At 54.8% G+C, this 17,070-nt stretch overlaps 12 protein-coding genes across 12 annotated transcripts; 7 read left to right on the plus strand and 5 right to left on the minus strand.

The window, feature by feature from the left end:
• METBIDRAFT_179475 (uncharacterized protein) lies at positions 1 to 538 on the plus strand. The gene has a single exon (XM_018854749.1). The coding sequence runs from the start codon at positions 55 to 57 to the stop codon at positions 445 to 447; it is 393 nt and encodes a 130-aa protein (XP_018711785.1). The 5' UTR covers positions 1 to 54; the 3' UTR covers positions 448 to 538.
• A 124-nt stretch (positions 539 to 662) lies between these two features.
• On the plus strand, positions 663 to 1,568 carry METBIDRAFT_40790 (uncharacterized protein; the record flags this gene model as incomplete). The annotated part of the gene is made up of 1 exon (XM_018857312.1): positions 663 to 1,568. The coding sequence occupies one exon, from the start codon at positions 663 to 665 to the stop codon at positions 1,566 to 1,568; it is 906 nt and encodes a 301-aa protein (XP_018711786.1).
• Positions 1,569 to 2,448: 880 nt separating this feature from the next.
• Positions 2,449 to 3,264, minus strand: METBIDRAFT_11824 (uncharacterized protein; the record flags this gene model as incomplete). The annotated part of the gene is made up of 1 exon (XM_018854104.1): positions 2,449 to 3,264. The coding sequence occupies one exon, from the start codon at positions 3,262 to 3,264 to the stop codon at positions 2,449 to 2,451; it is 816 nt and encodes a 271-aa protein (XP_018711787.1).
• A 181-nt stretch (positions 3,265 to 3,445) lies between these two features.
• METBIDRAFT_41099 (uncharacterized protein) lies at positions 3,446 to 5,053 on the minus strand (the record flags this gene model as incomplete). The annotated part of the gene is made up of 1 exon (XM_018857355.1): positions 3,446 to 5,053. The coding sequence occupies one exon, from the start codon at positions 5,051 to 5,053 to the stop codon at positions 3,446 to 3,448; it is 1,608 nt and encodes a 535-aa protein (XP_018711788.1).
• Positions 5,054 to 5,200: 147 nt separating this feature from the next.
• Positions 5,201 to 5,955, minus strand: METBIDRAFT_179470 (uncharacterized protein). The gene has a single exon (XM_018854748.1). It carries the CDS (start codon positions 5,772 to 5,774, stop codon positions 5,340 to 5,342), a length of 435 nt encoding a protein of 144 aa, XP_018711789.1. The 5' UTR covers positions 5,775 to 5,955; the 3' UTR covers positions 5,201 to 5,339.
• A 1,891-nt stretch (positions 5,956 to 7,846) lies between these two features.
• URA1 (dihydroorotate dehydrogenase) lies at positions 7,847 to 9,136 on the plus strand (the record flags this gene model as incomplete). Its single annotated transcript, XM_018858857.1, has 1 exon — positions 7,847 to 9,136. One exon carries the CDS (start codon positions 7,847 to 7,849, stop codon positions 9,134 to 9,136), a length of 1,290 nt encoding a protein of 429 aa, XP_018711790.1.
• Positions 9,137 to 10,347: 1,211 nt separating this feature from the next.
• On the plus strand, positions 10,348 to 11,241 carry DAM1 (Dam1p; the record flags this gene model as incomplete). Its single annotated transcript, XM_018854106.1, has 1 exon — positions 10,348 to 11,241. The coding sequence occupies one exon, from the start codon at positions 10,348 to 10,350 to the stop codon at positions 11,239 to 11,241; it is 894 nt and encodes a 297-aa protein (XP_018711791.1).
• A 503-nt stretch (positions 11,242 to 11,744) lies between these two features.
• METBIDRAFT_179513 (uncharacterized protein) lies at positions 11,745 to 12,341 on the plus strand. Its single transcript, XM_018854755.1, has one exon. It carries the CDS (start codon positions 11,920 to 11,922, stop codon positions 12,289 to 12,291), a length of 372 nt encoding a protein of 123 aa, XP_018711792.1. The 5' UTR covers positions 11,745 to 11,919; the 3' UTR covers positions 12,292 to 12,341.
• Positions 12,342 to 12,392: 51 nt separating this feature from the next.
• METBIDRAFT_42911 (uncharacterized protein) lies at positions 12,393 to 12,551 on the minus strand (the record flags this gene model as incomplete). The annotated part of the gene is made up of 1 exon (XM_018857597.1): positions 12,393 to 12,551. One exon carries the CDS (start codon positions 12,549 to 12,551, stop codon positions 12,393 to 12,395), a length of 159 nt encoding a protein of 52 aa, XP_018711793.1.
• Positions 12,552 to 12,873: 322 nt separating this feature from the next.
• On the plus strand, positions 12,874 to 13,821 carry METBIDRAFT_41549 (GET complex subunit; the record flags this gene model as incomplete). The annotated part of the gene is made up of 2 exons (XM_018857422.1): positions 12,874 to 13,155; positions 13,210 to 13,821. 2 exons carry the CDS (start codon positions 12,874 to 12,876, stop codon positions 13,819 to 13,821), a joined length of 894 nt encoding a protein of 297 aa, XP_018711794.1.
• A 53-nt stretch (positions 13,822 to 13,874) lies between these two features.
• On the minus strand, positions 13,875 to 14,894 carry SHY1 (Shy1p; the record flags this gene model as incomplete). The annotated part of the gene is made up of 1 exon (XM_018857563.1): positions 13,875 to 14,894. One exon carries the CDS (start codon positions 14,892 to 14,894, stop codon positions 13,875 to 13,877), a length of 1,020 nt encoding a protein of 339 aa, XP_018711795.1.
• Positions 14,895 to 15,570: 676 nt separating this feature from the next.
• Positions 15,571 to 17,061, plus strand: SIK1 (snoRNP complex protein; the record flags this gene model as incomplete). The annotated part of the gene is made up of 1 exon (XM_018854108.1): positions 15,571 to 17,061. One exon carries the CDS (start codon positions 15,571 to 15,573, stop codon positions 17,059 to 17,061), a length of 1,491 nt encoding a protein of 496 aa, XP_018711796.1.
• Positions 17,062 to 17,070: the final 9 nt, after the last annotated feature.

A 17,070-nucleotide genomic window follows, 5' to 3' on the forward strand; every position in this document is an offset into this window, starting at 1 on the left:
CAATGTCATCAAACATACAACACTCATCAACATACAATATTCATCAAACATACAATGTCATTAAACATACAATATTCATCAAACACACAATGTCATCAAACATACAATATTCATCAAACACACTATGTCATCAAACATACAATGTCATCAAACATACAACACTCATCAACATACAATATTCATCAAACATACAATGTCATTAAACACACTATGTCATCAAACATACAATATTCATCAAACATACAATATTCATCAAACACAAAACATTCCTCAACCATACAATCAACACACCATGCTCATCAAATAACAAGGCAAGAGCGAACATTCCAAACCCTCGCACCCTCGCCTAACCAGATCTACCCCGACCAAAGAAAAGAAACGGCTGTTCCTGCAGACACGCGCCGCTCCGCCCAGCGTGCGACTGGAAACCAGCGCCAAATTCTCTAGCTTCTCACTCCTCTTCCACACAAAACCTCACAAAATCCCACCCTTGCCATCCCAGATCCACACAACGACGCCGGCCCCAAATCAGACCGGGCACACAAACACACTCCCCGCTATCCGCTCTATATTTGCAGAGGCAAAACATCCAGACCTCCCCCCTCTTCACACGCCGCTGCACACCCCAAATGCCCGCCGAACCCACACCCCGAACGGTGTGTATGCAGGACGCCTTCCGTCCCACCAAGATCGTGGGCAAGAAGCGCCGCTGCGCCGAGGACGAGCCCGGCCCGGCCAAACAGGGCCAGGCCCGGCGGCACGTGACGCCCGGGGCTGCCGCCCGCTTCAAGCGCCTGAAGCCACCCGGCATCGCCGGGCTCAGCCTCCCCGTCAACAGGCTCATAGAGGTGCTTGACCATGCGTCGGTGCTGGCGTTGCTCCAGACGGTTATGGCCCACCACCCGGAAATCGTGCCCACCGTGACCAAAGTCGCGCCCAAGTCGTCCGTGGCCGACACCATCGAGCTCATCCAGCAGAAGGCCGCCCGCATCAAGGCCGCGCTTCCCTACCGGTGCGACATGGAGAGCGACTACTCGTACATCCGCGTGAAGCCGCACTTGACGGAGTTCCTCGCGTGCATCTCGGACTTTGTGCTTGACCTCCTCCCGCCCATGGACTCGCCGTTGCACCGGGCGTGCGTCGTACTCGACGCCATTGCCACGGCGGTGCACGAGCTCCCCAACTTCTCCAACAAGGAGTTCCAGTACACGCGCAGCATGGCGTACGAGCAGCTCGCCACCCTGTGGCTCGCCGTCTTGAACCACCACAAGAGCCCCGAAGATCCGGAATCCGCGGGCGAGGAGGCGTGCGCGGCCAGCCCCAGCTTGGAGAAGAGCATCGACTGGCTCAAGACCATCGAGGAGATGCACTTGCTCCAGCAGGTCGAGAGGCACAACGACGTGTCGGGCGGCAAGTTTGCTGCGCTCGTGGACTTTGTGCGGGCCGAGTTGGACTCGTTCGCGCAGCTCAACCACGGCTTCAGCAACAGCAACACGGGCTCCATATTCCTGGACCTCATCTCCGTGGACTACTCGGGCTTCTCCATCTCTGCGCGAACCTCGCACTAGTGGTGCTGCTGCTGCATGTCTGCTCTCGGGTGGGGCCGTGCAGGTGCTAGCACTGGCCGCCTAGCGGCGACTAGTTCTGGCACTGGTCCTGGCACCAGCACAGGCGTCGAAATGCTCTCACCTTGCTCCTCTCATTGACTCTGACTTGGGAATCCATTGCCTCTATTCGCTGGCTCTATGGCGGCTGTGGGGCTGCCTTGACACTGCCCTCATAGTGGTCACTGTCGCCACCACACTGCCGCTATAATAATTGCTAGTATCCCCACGCGACCACTATAATCGTTGAGAACGCCCCCACACCAGGTTGGGCTTCTACTTCCCCCACAATGTCTCTGCGATGGCTGGTAACGTTCGCATACCGCCACGCTTGTGGCTCTGCACGGACCTCATGTCGTGATGAATATGCCACTTCTCGCAACAAGGCTCACAGCGGCCCCAGCCTGGCCCCACTGATACCAGGGCCGCGAGCTCATCTTGGGCGCGCGAGCATGGCTGGGTGCCCTTTCATCTTCATCTTCCCTTTAGACTACGCCTGATTTACTGTGGCGCCAGGCGCACAATCTGCGCTGGCACCAAGGCCGGCTCGGAGCTCAACCCCCCTTTTTTTATTGCGGTGCCGAGGTAGCGCGTGCATTGGGCAGGCGCCTTGTGGTTCCCACGCCAGCCGGGCCCTTGTCGCGTTGGCCCACCACGTTCTCATATAGATACACAAATACACACCCTAGAACCTGTGCGCTCGGAATTCCCCTGGCTTTCTTTCCGGTCTCTTTTTCTATTACATTTCTATACAAACGTTTCCGAGTCCAAACCGGCCTGCTGGGATCCTATTCTACAGGCAATGCTCTCCGACTTAATCTCGGCTCCGTTTTGTAAGGTGGGCCTAATATGGCTCGCCTTGGTCCAAGACACTCAGACGTTCACCATCGAAGACCTCTGTTCGCTCGGCAAGATCAACAGACTCTTGTGCAAATTCTTGTCGTGTCTGCCTCCCGTTGCATTTGACCATGAGGTGTCCGCCGTCAAGAAGGCCAGAAAGCTCTATGGCCACAACACCTACCAGGTCAGCGAGCTCTTGCAGAACCAAGCCAAGGCGCTCGGCGAGACGGTTTTGCAGCACTTGTCCGAGGCCCGGGTCCGCGGCACAAACGCCATGGTCAACGCCCGTCTCGCGTCCATCCACCGCCTGCTCAATTTCGAGCGGCTCGCCATTTTCAAGGACAAAGAGCAGGTGCTCTTGGTCATGGAGATGTTGGTGCGCATCGGCACTCAGACGGCCCTGGGCAGGGACTGGGCCAAGCTGAAGTTCACGTGCTTGGCCAAGCACCAGCGTGACGCAGTGCACTTGTACTTGGAGGCGACGATCGAGCAGATCTATGCCGAGGACACGCCGCTCGTCAAGATCGAGGAGATGCGGCGCCATGTCAACGTGCAGTTGGCGCAGCAGTCCATGGGCATGGAGCAGGAGTTGCAGAGACACCAGGCACGGCTCAGCGAGATGCTCAAGGCCAACAAGCGACTCCGCAAGATCAACGACCGTGTTCGGGACGACGCGTTTCGAGAGGAGGTGCGCCTCTTGCAGTGGGACTTGCTGCTCATAGAGCACGTGGTGGTGGAGAATCTCTGGGCGCCGTTTGGCGAGGGCCGGGAGTAGGCCCGTACCGGACGCGGCGTGGGACAGGCCCGGGCCGGGTTCCATAGCATTGACAGCAACAGGATATTTGAGTTTTGAGTTTTTTGTTTGTTTTGGGTTTTGTTCTGGCTCAGGCTTTGGCTTTGGCTTTGGCTTTGGCTTTGGCTTTGGCTTTGGCTTTGGCTTTGGCTTTGGCTTTGGCTCAGGCTCTGGCTCTGGCTCTGGCTATGGGGCACGCTGGCCCTGCTCAGGCAAAGCGGCCCAAGGCCGGCCCGAGACTGTCCTTCTCGTCCGGAACACCCATCTCCTTCATGCGCAACTTCTCCTTGCGCTCCTCCTCCATCTGCAAGTTGCGCTCGGTCCGCATCTTGCGCGCGTCCATGATGTTGGTCTGCTTCTTGCGCATGTAGTTCTTCAACTTGGACTGCTCCGGCGCACGGCCCAGGGCGGCGGCCGCCCCGGGGGCCTGCTGCGCGTTGCCCTCCTGCTGCTCCGCGGCCTCCAAGTCGCTCTTGGACAATCTCACGTTGCGGGCGTTCTTGTCCACCGTGCCGATGAAGCTGGGGTCCAAGGAAATGGTGTCGGGCCGCAACTTGTTGAGCAACGAGCGCACCTCGGACTCCTGCCTCTGCTTGGAGGACTCGTAGGGGTTCAACTCCATGGCGTCGTAGTTGGCCTCGCCCGCCCCGGGGATGATCAACGACGAGAGGCCCTTGCTGTGGCCCACGCCCAACACGTCCTCGAAGGGCACGTACTTGACCTTCTCCACCTTGCTGCCCGGGAGCAAGTGCGTCATGTACGGGCTGTTCTGGTGGGTCTTGTGCGTGTCCTTCCACACGGTCACGTGCGGGCCCCAGCCCACCGACAACAAGCCGTTGTCCGAGTACTGGAGCGAGTTGGCGGGCGTGGGCGACAGGTACGAGTCCAACTCCTGGAGCTTGCGCAAGTCCCAGAGCTTGATCTTGCGGTCCGTGCCGCTGACCGCCATGTACCGGCCCTCGCGGTCGACGGCGAGGTCCCGCACCGGCCCCCGGTTGGTCTGCACCTTGACCACCGGCTGGTTCATGGTGGGGCACCACATGGACACCGTGCCGTTGCCGTGGCCCAAGTGCATGACCGCGTTCCACGGGTTCTGCTTCATGGCCTGCGTGGGCCCGAGCTTCGTTCGGAGCTCGCTGACCAACACGCCGGTGGACACGTCGTGGTACTTCAACGACGCCGAGTGGCCGGCGCCCACGAGGAGAAAGTGGTACGGCAAGAAGTCCAAGAGCGTGTGCTCCAGGTGCTGCTTCAACCGGTGGAGCTCCAAGCCGGACTGGTCGTAGATGAACGTGTACTTCTTCTGCGCCACGGCAAAGTACTGGTGGCTGTGGAAGTACTGCACCGCGTGCACGGTCTCGTTGAGGAACAACTCGCAGTCAAGAGCCCCCAGGCGCCAGTCGATGGACGCCACGTGCCCCTTCCTGCCGCCGAGCAACAACCTGCGCCCGTTGCGCGAGTAGTCGAGCGTGTAGGGCCCCAACTCGACGAGGCTGAGGTCGAACTTCTTGTTGGCGGTGCTGATGTCGACGGCGTCCGCAATGTCGTCTTGCCGGAACCGCGCCGTCTTCTCCATGGGGCCCTCGGCCTCCAAAAACCCGGCTTCTTCCTGCAACAACATGTCCGTGGCGGCCGCGGCCTTGACGAACTCCTTGTACTCCTGGTCGACTTTCTTGATACCGCTGGTGATTCTGCGCGACTTGCCTTTCAGCACCTTCTTGGGGAACTTGCCCTGGTCCCGTTCGTATTTGGCCGTGTTGGCGGGCGCCTTGGGGCCAGCGTGGGGCGCCGGGGCCGAGCCTGCAGTTGGAGCCATTTGGGGCATTCTGGAACGCTTTTTGGGGGACGGCTGGGGAGGCTGGTTGCTGGGAGAAGGCGTCTGGATAGAAGGCCTGGTCCTGAGATGGGGCTCGCTTGAAAAATCCTGCGGTGCGATGCACTGCTGTGTGCCAGATTTGCACCCAATACTGGGGCAGGCCCGGGAGAAGCGGCCTGTCGTTTGTTTTCTTTTTTTTCTTATTTCTGGACAGAAGGGCCTTTGCGGCCTGGCCCTGGGATCTGCTCTCCGGCCGGGTCGCTGCTTTCAGCATATTGCTTTGTTTTCAGCTTATTGCTTGGCCTTCTGTGGTTGTGCTGGCCGGACGGGCGACCACGCGTGTATGCAGTCCCGGCTCTTCTCTCTCTTGGGCCCAGCCCAGCTGCCGGGTGGCGGAGCGGAGAAAAACTATGTTGTTTCGGGTGGCCGGCGGTTTTGCTGCTGGAGCCGCAGCCCGTGTGTGGGCAAGACTGGCGTGTGCGTCCATTGTCGGTGGGTTCATCTGTTCATTTAGCTTGAATGCGGGTGGACCCGGGTATACAGGTGAGAGATGTGTTGTGGCTCCGGATGAGACTGACAAAATGAAAAGCATCTTTTCCGTAAAGTAGCTGGCGCGGGAGGCAAACACCTTTCTGGCCAATCTCCGACCTTTAGTCAATTTACGTGTGCATGCCAACGCACGCAAAGACCTCCATGTCAGTATCATCATCATAATGTACATAACCAAGGTAAGTTCACAGCCTCTGATTTAAAGATATTTCAAAGGGAAGATACTCGCGCCTTTCGCGGAGATTGTAGCAAATGGATGTTATGGTGTTTTATTCTACCTAGTGATGTGTATAGAAAGGAGGTGGTGGAATACTTACTATATAAGACTGATTCAATTTCAATTATATAGATATACGATAGCTTCTTTAAAGGATTTGTAGAGTCCGGTTAAATAGAGGACACGAGAAGATAGGTGCTTAATTCCAACTACATATATATGTAGACCTTTTTTGCATTCATATGCGATCACTGGGTGCGAGCCGTATGATGGGAAACTGTCACGCACAATTCTAAGGGCAGCTAAGAGAGAATGGGCTTGGATAACACTGACCCCACTATCAGGAGCAATCCACAAAATCTGAATGCCAATAGTCAAGTTTACATTGGTGCACCGTCTTATTTACTTGATTCCTCGTCAATAAATGTAGGAGAATATTAACCATGAACATATGAACCCTAATACAAAGTCATGTAAGCATCATACTCACCGAAATGGGGCCAGCTCTAGCGGAAAAATAGCATTTGTGAAATTGGGGCAGGGGCTACCTTTAATATGGTTAGGTTAACGAGCTCCTTTTAAGACTGCGGCAGGTTCTGACTTACCTCTTATCACTCGGATACGGTTCAATTACTTTCTAAGCTTTACACTGTGGCATGTACAGACTTACAATAGATTGAAACGGCCATAAGTAATGGCAAACAGTTGGAGACCTAAGTGAAAAAGGGAAACATGAAGAATTCGGGATGGAAGGAGGTAACGGAACATTCGTAGTCCAGGGACATCATAATACATTTGATGATATTAAATCTTATACTTATTCTAAAAGTATTGTATAATAAATCAAATGTAGCGATGTAGAAATAATAGCACTAAGGACTCTCTTCCTGACAGGATAAAGAAATTAGAGCTATTGGCTTATGACAATAATTATGCTACAATACAAATAAGAATATTACATCGATAGTTCAACACATAGATATTTCAAGAGCAGCGTATGGTAAGATAAGATCAGAACCTGGAGATATAGCAATAGGTATAGCTAGAAAAACCTAAGACGGAAGAAACAATAATAGTTGAATCTTTATCAAAAGATCTACGAACTGGTAGATTTAACTACAAAGAAGGGTGGTACTAGACCTTTGAATATAGGTTCTCCTAGAGAGAAACAGTACAGGAAACTATGAATTTAACTCAAATGCTATTGTTATTCTATTATAAGTGAGCATTTATCAGCCTAGTATATTAACTTCTAACAGCTGGAGACATACAAGATGGGGCTTGCTATAAATCTAAATAGGTACTGCGCAGGAATCTATTGGTAGTCCTGTATATTCTGGAACACGGCCGAGGCCTCGGGTCTGCTTCTGGATTTGGGAGGGCCCAAAGAAATGCAGCCAAATCTGCTTATGGGGTCTTCGGCCGGGTCATGAGTCTGTTTGTCTGAAGGCCGTCCCGGCATGTCCATCGGGATTTTGCTCCTTCTGCCTGACCCCCACATTCGCTGTTGGGTAAGACTCTCACGTGACAAGCTCTTCATGCCGAGCAGGCCACTTCTTTTCTGCCAGTCTTCAAAGTATTCGAGAATGCCTACTTCGGCAAGCTCTTGGGGAAATGTTTGAGCTCTTCGTGGATCCGGACAATTTTCCAAACCGCTTTTCGGGAAAATCGGCGCATCCAACCAGTACCGGTGCCGGCTGAGTGGCCTGTAATCGCATACTGCGAGCCAATTGACCCGAACCATACAAAATGCCTGCATCGCACGAATAGCCCCGGAAACGCTTTCGGGGCCCAAAAATACAATTCGCCAGCAAGGACCAGAATAAGCCCGGAAAACCGTCCCACCTGTTCCCGAAAGGGCACTGCGCCTCCGATTCCCAACCTGCCCCGGCCGGGCCGTTTCATGGCAACAAACACCAGTTCCAAGACCGGCGTACTGCATACACGCGCCGAACCGAGCCACCGGTGGGCTCCAGCTCGGTTTTTCTTCTCTTGTCCACCCCCACATTCTTGAGCCCAAGCACGTCATGTGGAGGTTTATAAGGCCCAGCGCCAAACAGGCGGTGCCTGCTGCTAGAAAGCCGCTCTTGCAGGCGTCGGTTTTCCCCAGGTCCATCTTGTTTCTTGCCGGTGCCGGCGCAGCTACAGCAGCTGGAATATACGTGTTGGATGCCCGAGCCGGCATCCACGAGTACGTCTTTTGCCCCCTCATCCGCATGTTCACAGACGCCGAGACAGGCCACAAAGTCGGCGTCCTGCTCATGAAGTACGGGCTTGTTCCCAGGTTGCCGGCCGAGGACCGCAAGACGGAGGACGGGCTTCTGGCCGTTCTTGGCGTGGATGTTTTCGGCACCCGTTTGCGCACGCCCATCGGGCTTGCCGCTGGCTTGGACAAGGACGGCGAGGCCATCGACTCCTTGTTTGACACGGGGTTCTCGTACGTGGAAATCGGCTCCATCACGCCTGAGCCACAGCCAGGAAACCCGCAGCCCCGGTTCTTCCGCTTGCCCCGTGACGACGCCGTGATCAACCGCTACGGCTTCAACTCCACCGGCCACTTCAACGTGGTGGCCACTTTGGCGCGCCGCTTCCTCTCCAACGTGGCCGAGGACAGCCAGACCAATGCTTTCCGGGACGGCAAGCTCTTGGGGATCAATCTCGGCAAAAACAAGGCCGGCGACGAGGTCGAGGACTACGTCAAGGGCGTGTCGCGGCTCGGGCCCTATGCAGACGTGTTGATTGTGAACGTGTCGTCGCCCAACACGCCCGGCTTGAGAGACTTGCAGAGCGAGCTGAAGCTCACCAGTTTGTTGACCCGCGTGGTGGGCGAGCGCGAGCGCGTGGGGCAGAACAAGCTCGGGCGCAAGCCGCCGGTGTTGGTGAAGGTGGCGCCGGACTTGACGGAGCCGGAGATCGAGTCCATCGCCAACTCGGCCAAGACGGCCAAGGTCGACGGAATCATCATCTCCAACACCACGGTCCAAAGGCCCCTGGACTTGTACACGACAGACCAGCAGCTCATCTCGCAGGCCGGCGGCTTGTCCGGGAAGCCGGTCAAGCCCTTGTCGCTCCAGGCATTGCGCACCTTGCGGAAGTACACCAAGGACTCGGACTTGGTGTTGATTGGATGCGGAGGCATTTCCTCGGGCAAAGACGCGTTGGAGTTTGGCAAGGCTGGAGCCACTTTTGTTGAGTTGTACACTGCGTTTGCCTACAAAGGCCCCGGGTTGCCTGCCAAGATCAGAGACGAGTTGGCCCAGTTGTTGGTGCAGGAAGGCAAGACCTGGCAGCAGATCATCGGCGAGGACGACAAGTGAAAGTTTGCGGCTCAGCCATATTGTGATGCCCGTGTGTTTGACTAGCAATGCAAGACGCTCACGGTTTTGATGTAGCACGAAGAGAGCACAGCCTGGGTGACCGTTGCGATCGAGTTAGGCACCCAGTTCTCTTCGTGAATCTCGCGATCCTCGGGGATTACCCTGGTATCGTATGTACATAGTCACAGGAGCTATGGACGTTCTTGAGCCATGCCTGCATTCGTAGCTCGGCAGCAGAATGTTTCTGGCTTACTATGGAAACTGAGGCTCAGGTCTTCTGTGAGAAGTCTCCGCTCTTGGGTGCTCACGGTAGTCCCTGGAAGACTCACTTGCGCTGATTACTTGTTTTTGGGCCGGATCCTTGGTGCTACGATAAGTTAACAGAACGAGCGGTGTGAATGAAATGTACTTTGTTGGGGTTAGTGAAAGTATATCGTATGATAATATACCAGCTACATTCGAGAAGATACAAGTGACTATAGGAACTCAACGGGTTGTGTAGTTGTGATCAAATACATTATTTACTGATAGTTGACTTTGGGCTTGCTTTCAGTTTTTACAGCTGATTCTAGGACTCAAACTCCAGTCCGCCTCAGACGTCGTATCTGCCCGACAACATCATAGCCCTGCAAACGAGAGGGTCCTTTTGGCAGCACGTGACCGGCCCGCGCCCGAGAAACGCGAGCGAGGCATAACACAGGCGGCTCCACCTGCAGGACACGACTCCAAACACGTAAACACTCGATCGAGCCATCTCGCGCGCTCTCAAGAAGTCACCATAGTAGCACAAGAGGTGACCTCCCAACACACAAAACACGTGCTAATCTTAGAAAGGCACTTAAACACCGGGATATATTGGGAACGAAGTGCCACTAAAAGTTTCTAATACATTGCAGGATAGTGCAAAGAGTACAGCTAGGTACAACAAGATACAACTAGGTACAACAAGATACAAGATACAACAAGATATCACAAGATATCACAAGATATCACAAGATATCACAAGATATCACAAGATACCACAAGATACCACAAGATACCACAAGATACCACAAGATTCCAAAAGATACAACTAGGTACAGCAAGATACAACAAAATAAAACAAGAAACAACGAAATACAGCGCGATACAGAATCGTGGAAGCATCTGGAAGCACAAAGCACCCAGAAATCACCCCAGCCACCCACACAACTCACACTTCACCACCACCTATGCATCCACACACCCCCACGGGCAGGCTGCAAGCACTACGAAGAAAGCTGCTCCGGTCCTCGGGGGTTTTCCGTGCCATCGGCCCTATAGCCGCGTCGCCCAACGTGCACTATCCCAAGGAAATCCGCCCGCTCGAGGCGCCGGAAAACAGGGCGCGGCTAGCGGCCATGGCCGATGCTTTTGCCGCCCTCCAGCAGAATATGGAGGGTCTTGCCGCCACGCACAGTGCCGTGAACAGCTTCAACGAGTCGTTCGCCAGTCTCTTTTTGGGCTTGCAGGTGCACATGTTCTGCAACAGCTTCCCCGGCATTCCTGCGCGAGAGCAGTACGAGGCCATGGAGCAGAAGCAGAGCAGCGAGCAGAAAAACGCCGGGCTCCGGGCGAAAGTCGACGCGGCCAGAAGGAGGAACGCGGACTTGAAACGCCAGGCCTCCCAGCAGGCTGCAGCGACGCGTTCCAGGCCGCACCTCGGAGACCTCTTTTCCCAACGCCCGCTGTCCAGGCAGCGGGCGGCGGCGACGGCCCCCAAAATCCCCGTGGCACGTGACGACTCGTTTTCGGCCACGGACACGTTCATCGAGGCGCCCGGCCACTCGCAGCCGCCGCCCAATCTCGACCAGCAGCCTCGGTACATGCGGGGCCTTTTTGAGATTCCCGGCGCGGCCAATACGCGGCGGTACGACGCGGCCCGTTCTGGTCAAAAGCCGTCCGGGAAAAACACTATGAACGTGCCTGCCCGAGCCCGGTCCCGGGATGCTGCAGCGCCGCCCAGCACACAGAAAACAGCCAGTGCTGCGCCCCACACCTCGGCGCGACAGAGGGCAAGCCTCGCAGCGCAAAAGGCGCAGAAGGCCCGGGCGGCCCGGATGTCTTCCAGACCGCCGTTCCGGTGAATGACGTGGGTATGGAAATACGGGAGACGGCTCAGGGGCCACAAAAGACGGGATTACGGGTTATGGAAGACGGGCTTACGGGTCCGACATTGCATCAGAGGAGTTGGCACTCGCCTCGTACTGCATGCCTAAACGGGCTGTTTGTTCGGGTATGTGTGGGGATCTAGCCTGGACATGGGCTGATGTCCTGTGTTGTGGCATGCCCGGAGGGGCTGCAGCTCCGCACAACTATGCTAATACTTTCGCTGGGATTTTCCAGCGTGTTGGCGAGAACGGGGCATCGTTTCGCGTGTCTTAGGGCCTCTCTACTGGGTTTCCGGATCTCCATCTGAATGAAGGCTCATTGCATGGAGCTGCGGTGCCATTGACGCCAAATCACCGAAGCGCCTGGGCCGAAGCAGAGCGTCCGGTTTCGACATGGCCGTCGCGGCATTCTGTCGGTTCGAGACTGCCATGATGACCTCAACCGGGGTGACAATAGATCATCATCCTCGACTTGGGGCTTTTCTCCTTGCACCGCATGCCAGTCGCCATTTGTAATTTCTGGCTGGACTGGCCAGGCCGAGATATGGCCGCGGGTGGAGTCTGCCCTTGCCTGGGCTTATAGACTGATGGACTGTGGCTGGACTGTGTTCCAATACCTGCAATTACTTAGACGCACCATGTCAGCGTTGGGTCATGCCATGCATGTCTTTCCTGTTGACTTTACGTATCGGTTGTCTTGCATCTAGCTCTCATATATACTGGCTGCACTACATATTGGGTGTCTTGTATTCGCTGTCTCATTGGGTTTACTACATTCGCTGTCTCATTGGGTTTACTACATTCGCTGTCTCATTGGGTTTACTACATTCGCTCTCTGGGTGTACGACATCCACAGTCTCATACTGGTCATCTCATATTGGCTATCTCACATTGGAAAACCATGGCCTGTTGCATGTGTTGGCTATAGGTGTATTTCCTGCTTCAGCGGCACTTTCTTGCTCAGATTCAAAAGCACATGCAACCACTACCCCAGTGTGTTTTTCAAACAAGTCTGAATCAGACTAGACGGTAATACCCTACTTCGGCAGAGCATCCCCAGACACCCGCTCCAAAACACTGATTTCGCAACCTTTGAATCCAAGCCCTCCGTTCATAAATATGCCATCTTATGCGTCTTCTTGAAGTTTGAGCATGAACTCGTACCGCACCTGCTGGACAGACTTCTGCTCGCGGCTGGCAATCACCAATAGATAGTCCAAATTTGCCATCAGCGCCAAGATTTTTTGCTGGCGGAGCTGCTCCTGATAACTGGGCGGACTTTCCATGAGAGCAGCAATATTGGGCGAGTTTTTAAGATGCAAACGTGCCCCGGAGAGAAGGCTGGTGGACGTCTAGTCATGGTGGCCTGCCTCTTGGCCCTGTGTGCAGACCCGCCATAGCGATGCCGGGCGCGTCCTGCACACACGTGCGCCGGTGCCCTGGTCTGTCCATGGCCATATTGAGCATGTCCGGCCAGTGCTATAGACGGAACAAAAAGCAGTGGGTTTCAGGCAAAACTCTTCTGCTTGAACAGGCAACTCCTTCAGCAAGGAAAAACACTTCCAGACTGCCTGTCTTCCACGGCGTCAGCCCCATAAACACCCTAATATGAGCGAGCTTTCAGCAGACGAAAAGAGACGGCTTTTGCGTGAACGGAGACAGGCCAAAATGGCCCAAGGAAAGGCCACCGAGCGCTTGTCCAATATATTGAGCCAAGGCCTGTCGGTGAATTCGGCCTCGGTCCAGTCGGTGCTCGAAAAGACGCCAGGCTCGGCGTCCCCAGATGCCCTGAGCGACTCACCAAACACCATTCGGAGTACACAGAACTCAGCCTCCCCGGCGTTTTCGCTGGGGGTGTCCCACCCATCGCTGTCACATGACGACCCGGAGGTCCCGGACATCTCGCTGCTTTTGCAAACGGGCGGAGCCGGGCCTGTGCCGGAGGAAGCAGACATGGATGCTATCATGCAGAAGATCTTTTCGGGTGCCGGCGCCAGCGACGCTAGGCCCGACGGCTCGGTGCCCGAAACATCCCAGTTCTTTGCGGAAATGATGAAGACCATGGGCCTGGACCCAGACGCCCTTCCGGAAATGCCCGAAAACGCATCGCACGCCACGCAATTGGCCGTATATCACGAGTACCAGCAGAAGAGCGTGAAGGCGCGGTTCCTCGCCCTCCGGATCATCGTGCACACTGCCAACTTCCTCTACCACTTTCTCCATTTTTCAGGGTTTGCTGCCTCTTCCCATGCGTTCGTGAGAGACGTCAGGCCGCAAGCAGGCTCTTTCATGTCCGTCTTCATCTCGGCCGAAATCTCCATCATCTCGGGCTACTACTTGGTCTTGTCGTCTAACGGTGTGCTCAGCGTGTCGTCAAGAAACCACCCGATATCGAAAATGCTATCCTTGGCCTCCGCCGTCTTCCCGCAGGCGTCCGCGTTGCAGCAGCTCCTCGACTCGGCGTTGATATACTGGGGAGGCGCCAGCATAGTGATCGGCGACCTCATGCTCATGGTGGTGTACATTGGCCTCGCAAGCATCCTCGGAGGCGTATAATAAGCTATGTACAATGAATGACCAGAACAGAACCACGCTGCCTGGAAGACTGCCTAGAGACGCTTCTTCATGTCGTCCTTCTTGGCCTGGATGATCTTGTCCGCGCCCTTCAAGCCTTTTTTCTTCATGAAGATGTAGACCAATAACACCGTGCTGGCGACCGACACGCCGAACCACGTCACCAAATACTGCAAGTGGTTGTTGGTGAAGGTCACGTTCGGCACGGCGGCGATCGGCACGCCCTCGTTGTAGAACTCGAACTCTTGCCATTCGAGCGTTGAGTCGGGGTCGGAGCCCGGCAAGTGGCCGGCCTTGGGGGACGCTGCTTTCTTCGTGAATAGAGACCATCCGGATTGGGGCGTCTCGGCAGAGTCGGGCCCGACCCAGTCAGGCTGGTCTCGGAGGTTGTACATCATTTGCGCGTAGATGGGCAACGTGCCGCTTTGCTCGGCCATGGCGCTCACATCGGGCACGTGGAATAGCCTCGAGCCAGGCTCATGTTCATACTGGAGACCGGACCTCGTAGGCATTACCCGCAACATTCCCTCAATGGTGATCTCGCCCTGAGGCAACGCTAGGTGTGACAAGTAGCCCCGGGAGCGTCTTTCGGGCATGACCAAATCCTGCTGGATCCAGCCGCGCTCGATCAATATGGGCTTGCCCCCACTGGCCCGGATGAAAGGCGTGACCACCAAATAGCCCACCTCGCCGTTCCGGAGACGGGGCCCCAAAAACATCTCTTGTTCGTAGCTGAAATGGCCCCTGACCTTGAATCTCCGGAACTCAAAGTCCTTGATCACAGAAGGATCAAGAAGCGCCGGGAGCTCCTCCAAGGGGGGCTCGGCTAGCATGTGCTCCGCCCGCTCAATAAGCTCCACTTTCCATTTTAGTCTTTTCACCTGCCAGCAGCCCAAACAGAAACTGATGACGGGCATTGCCACCATGAGGCCCAAGAGCACGCCTCGGAAAATACGGGCCTTGCCCTGGTTCTCGGCCTTCGCTAGATTCGTGACCGAGGTTTTGATGGGTTTCCAGTCGATGTTTGGCGTGATGACATTACGAGCTGGTTGCATGCGCTGGAGGGAACGGGGATTTAAGCGGCAGCGGATTCCCAAGCCGCTCCGGAAGAATGGCAGCATCATACTAAGCACGGCAATAGGTCATGTACACGGCTCACTGGAATGGGCTCGTCATATGATGGGATGTACGGGCCTGCCGGGGCTCGCGGGCCTGTTGTATATGGCCGCGGCGGGCCAGCAAGCAGGTTGCAAAATGGCGGGGCGTGGAGGTGATCTGGGGCCAAAAATAAAGGTGCGTTCTGTTTTGGGAGTTTCCAGCATACACAATTATGTGTCTTGATGCCCCAAATTCAAATCCCACGGAGGTCACGATTCCGTCCAACTGTGATGTCTGGAATCCGGCACTTCTGGTGCCTCGGGTCCATGCTAAGATAACCGCACAGAAATATCTGCGCAGATATCCGAAAACGGTCGTTTCTCCAATTCCGCTGCCAGACCCGTGTTTTCTCACACGGCTACTCCGGTCCATTTCCCGTGCCCAAATGCTGGATTCCGAGGAAGAGTTGGCCCCTTGCCTGTTTCGAGTTAGAGCTCTCAATGGCAGCGAGGAGTCGTGTTGCGCACACAAAGCTCAGTTGAGAAAGAGCCCTACTGTGCACACCCGATGATGCCCTCAAAGAAATTTTCTTCTCATTATTCTGAGATTAGACAACCTAACCACGGACAAACAATGGCTGGAATCGACTACCTCCTCTTCGAAGAGGCCACTGGGTTTGCCATCTTCAAGGTGTTGATCCAACAGGATGACATTGCGGTCAGACTGAAGGAGGTCCAGGAGGCTTCGCTGGACTTGGGCAAATTTTCTAAAATGATCGAGCTTGTTTCGTTTGCTCCCTTCAAGGGCGCTGCCCAGGCCTTGGAGAACGCCAACGACATTTCCGAGGGTTTGGTCAGCGACTACTTGAAGTCTGTGTTGGAGTTGAACTTGCCCAAGCCTTCCAAAAAGGAGAGAATCACGTTGGGTGTATCGGACAAAAACTTGGGTCCCTCCATCAAGGAGCACTTTCCATACGTCGACTGCTTGTCCAACGAAATTGCCCAGGACTTCTTGAGAGGCATCCGTGTCCACGGCCCCAAGCTCTTGAAGGACTTGCAGGAGGGTGACATCGAGAGAGCCCAGTTGGGTTTGGGTCACGCCTTTTCCAGAGCCAAGGTAAAGTTCTCGGTTCAAAAGAACGACAACCACATCATCCAGGCCATTGCGCTTTTGGACCAGTTGGACAAGGACATCAACACTTTCTCCATGAGAGTCAAGGAGTGGTACGGATGGCACTTCCCCGAGTTGGCCAAGATTGCGTCGGACAACTACGTCTATGCTAAGCTTGCCCTTTACATCAAGGACAAGGCCAACTTGACCGATGAGAATGTCCACGACATTGCCGCCTTGTTCAACGACGACCTCTCCATCGCCCAAAGAATCATTGACAACGCCAAGATCTCCATGGGTCAAGACATTTCTGAGCTAGATATGCTTAACGTCTCCACCTTTGCCGAGAGAGTGGTGTCCATCTCTGAGTACAGAGCTAGATTGTACCAGTACTTGACTGACAAGATGCACACTGTTGCTCCTAACTTGTCGACTTTGATTGGTGAGGTTGTTGGTGCCAGATTGATCTCTCACGCTGGTTCCTTGACCAACTTGTCGAAGCAGGCTGCCTCCACTGTTCAAATTTTGGGTGCTGAGAAGGCTTTGTTCAGAGCTTTGAAGACGAAGGGTAACACTCCAAAGTACGGATTGATCTACCACTCTTCTTTCATTGGTAAGGCCGCTACCAAGAACAAGGGTAGAATCTCCAGATACTTGGCCAACAAGTGTTCCATTGCTTCTAGAATCGACAACTACTCCGACGAGCCCACTACTGCTTTTGGTCAAATCTTGAGAAAGCAGGTTGAAGACAGATTGAACTTTTATGACACTGGTGCCGCTCCAATGAAGAACGCCGATGCCATCAAGCAAGCTTTGGCTTTGGGTGGTGCTGACGCCATGGATGTCGACGCTGAAGAGGAGGAAGCTGTCGAAGAGCCAAAGAAGGAAAAGAAAGAAAAGAAGGAGAAGAAAGACAAGAAGGACAAGAAGGACAAGAAGGACAAGAAGGAGAAGAAGCGTAAGGCTGACGATGACGAAGCACCAAAGAAGAAGAAGAAGAAGTCGAAGGACTGATTCATCTGT

The sequence above is a fragment of the Metschnikowia bicuspidata genome (assembly GCF_001664035.1).
Source record: "Metschnikowia bicuspidata var. bicuspidata NRRL YB-4993 chromosome Unknown METBIscaffold_3, whole genome shotgun sequence".
Taxonomy (NCBI): domain Eukaryota; kingdom Fungi; phylum Ascomycota; class Pichiomycetes; order Serinales; family Metschnikowiaceae; genus Metschnikowia; species Metschnikowia bicuspidata.

Excerpts from the sequence above, each read along its gene's own strand:
- METBIDRAFT_179475 (XM_018854749.1), top strand. The coding sequence starts at position 55 with ATGTCATTAAACATACAATATTCATCAAACACACAATGTCATCAAACA.
- METBIDRAFT_179470 (XM_018854748.1), bottom strand. The coding sequence starts at position 5,774 with ATGTACATTATGATGATGATACTGACATGGAGGTCTTTGCGTGCGTTG.
- METBIDRAFT_179513 (XM_018854755.1), top strand. The coding sequence starts at position 11,920 with ATGCCATGCATGTCTTTCCTGTTGACTTTACGTATCGGTTGTCTTGCA.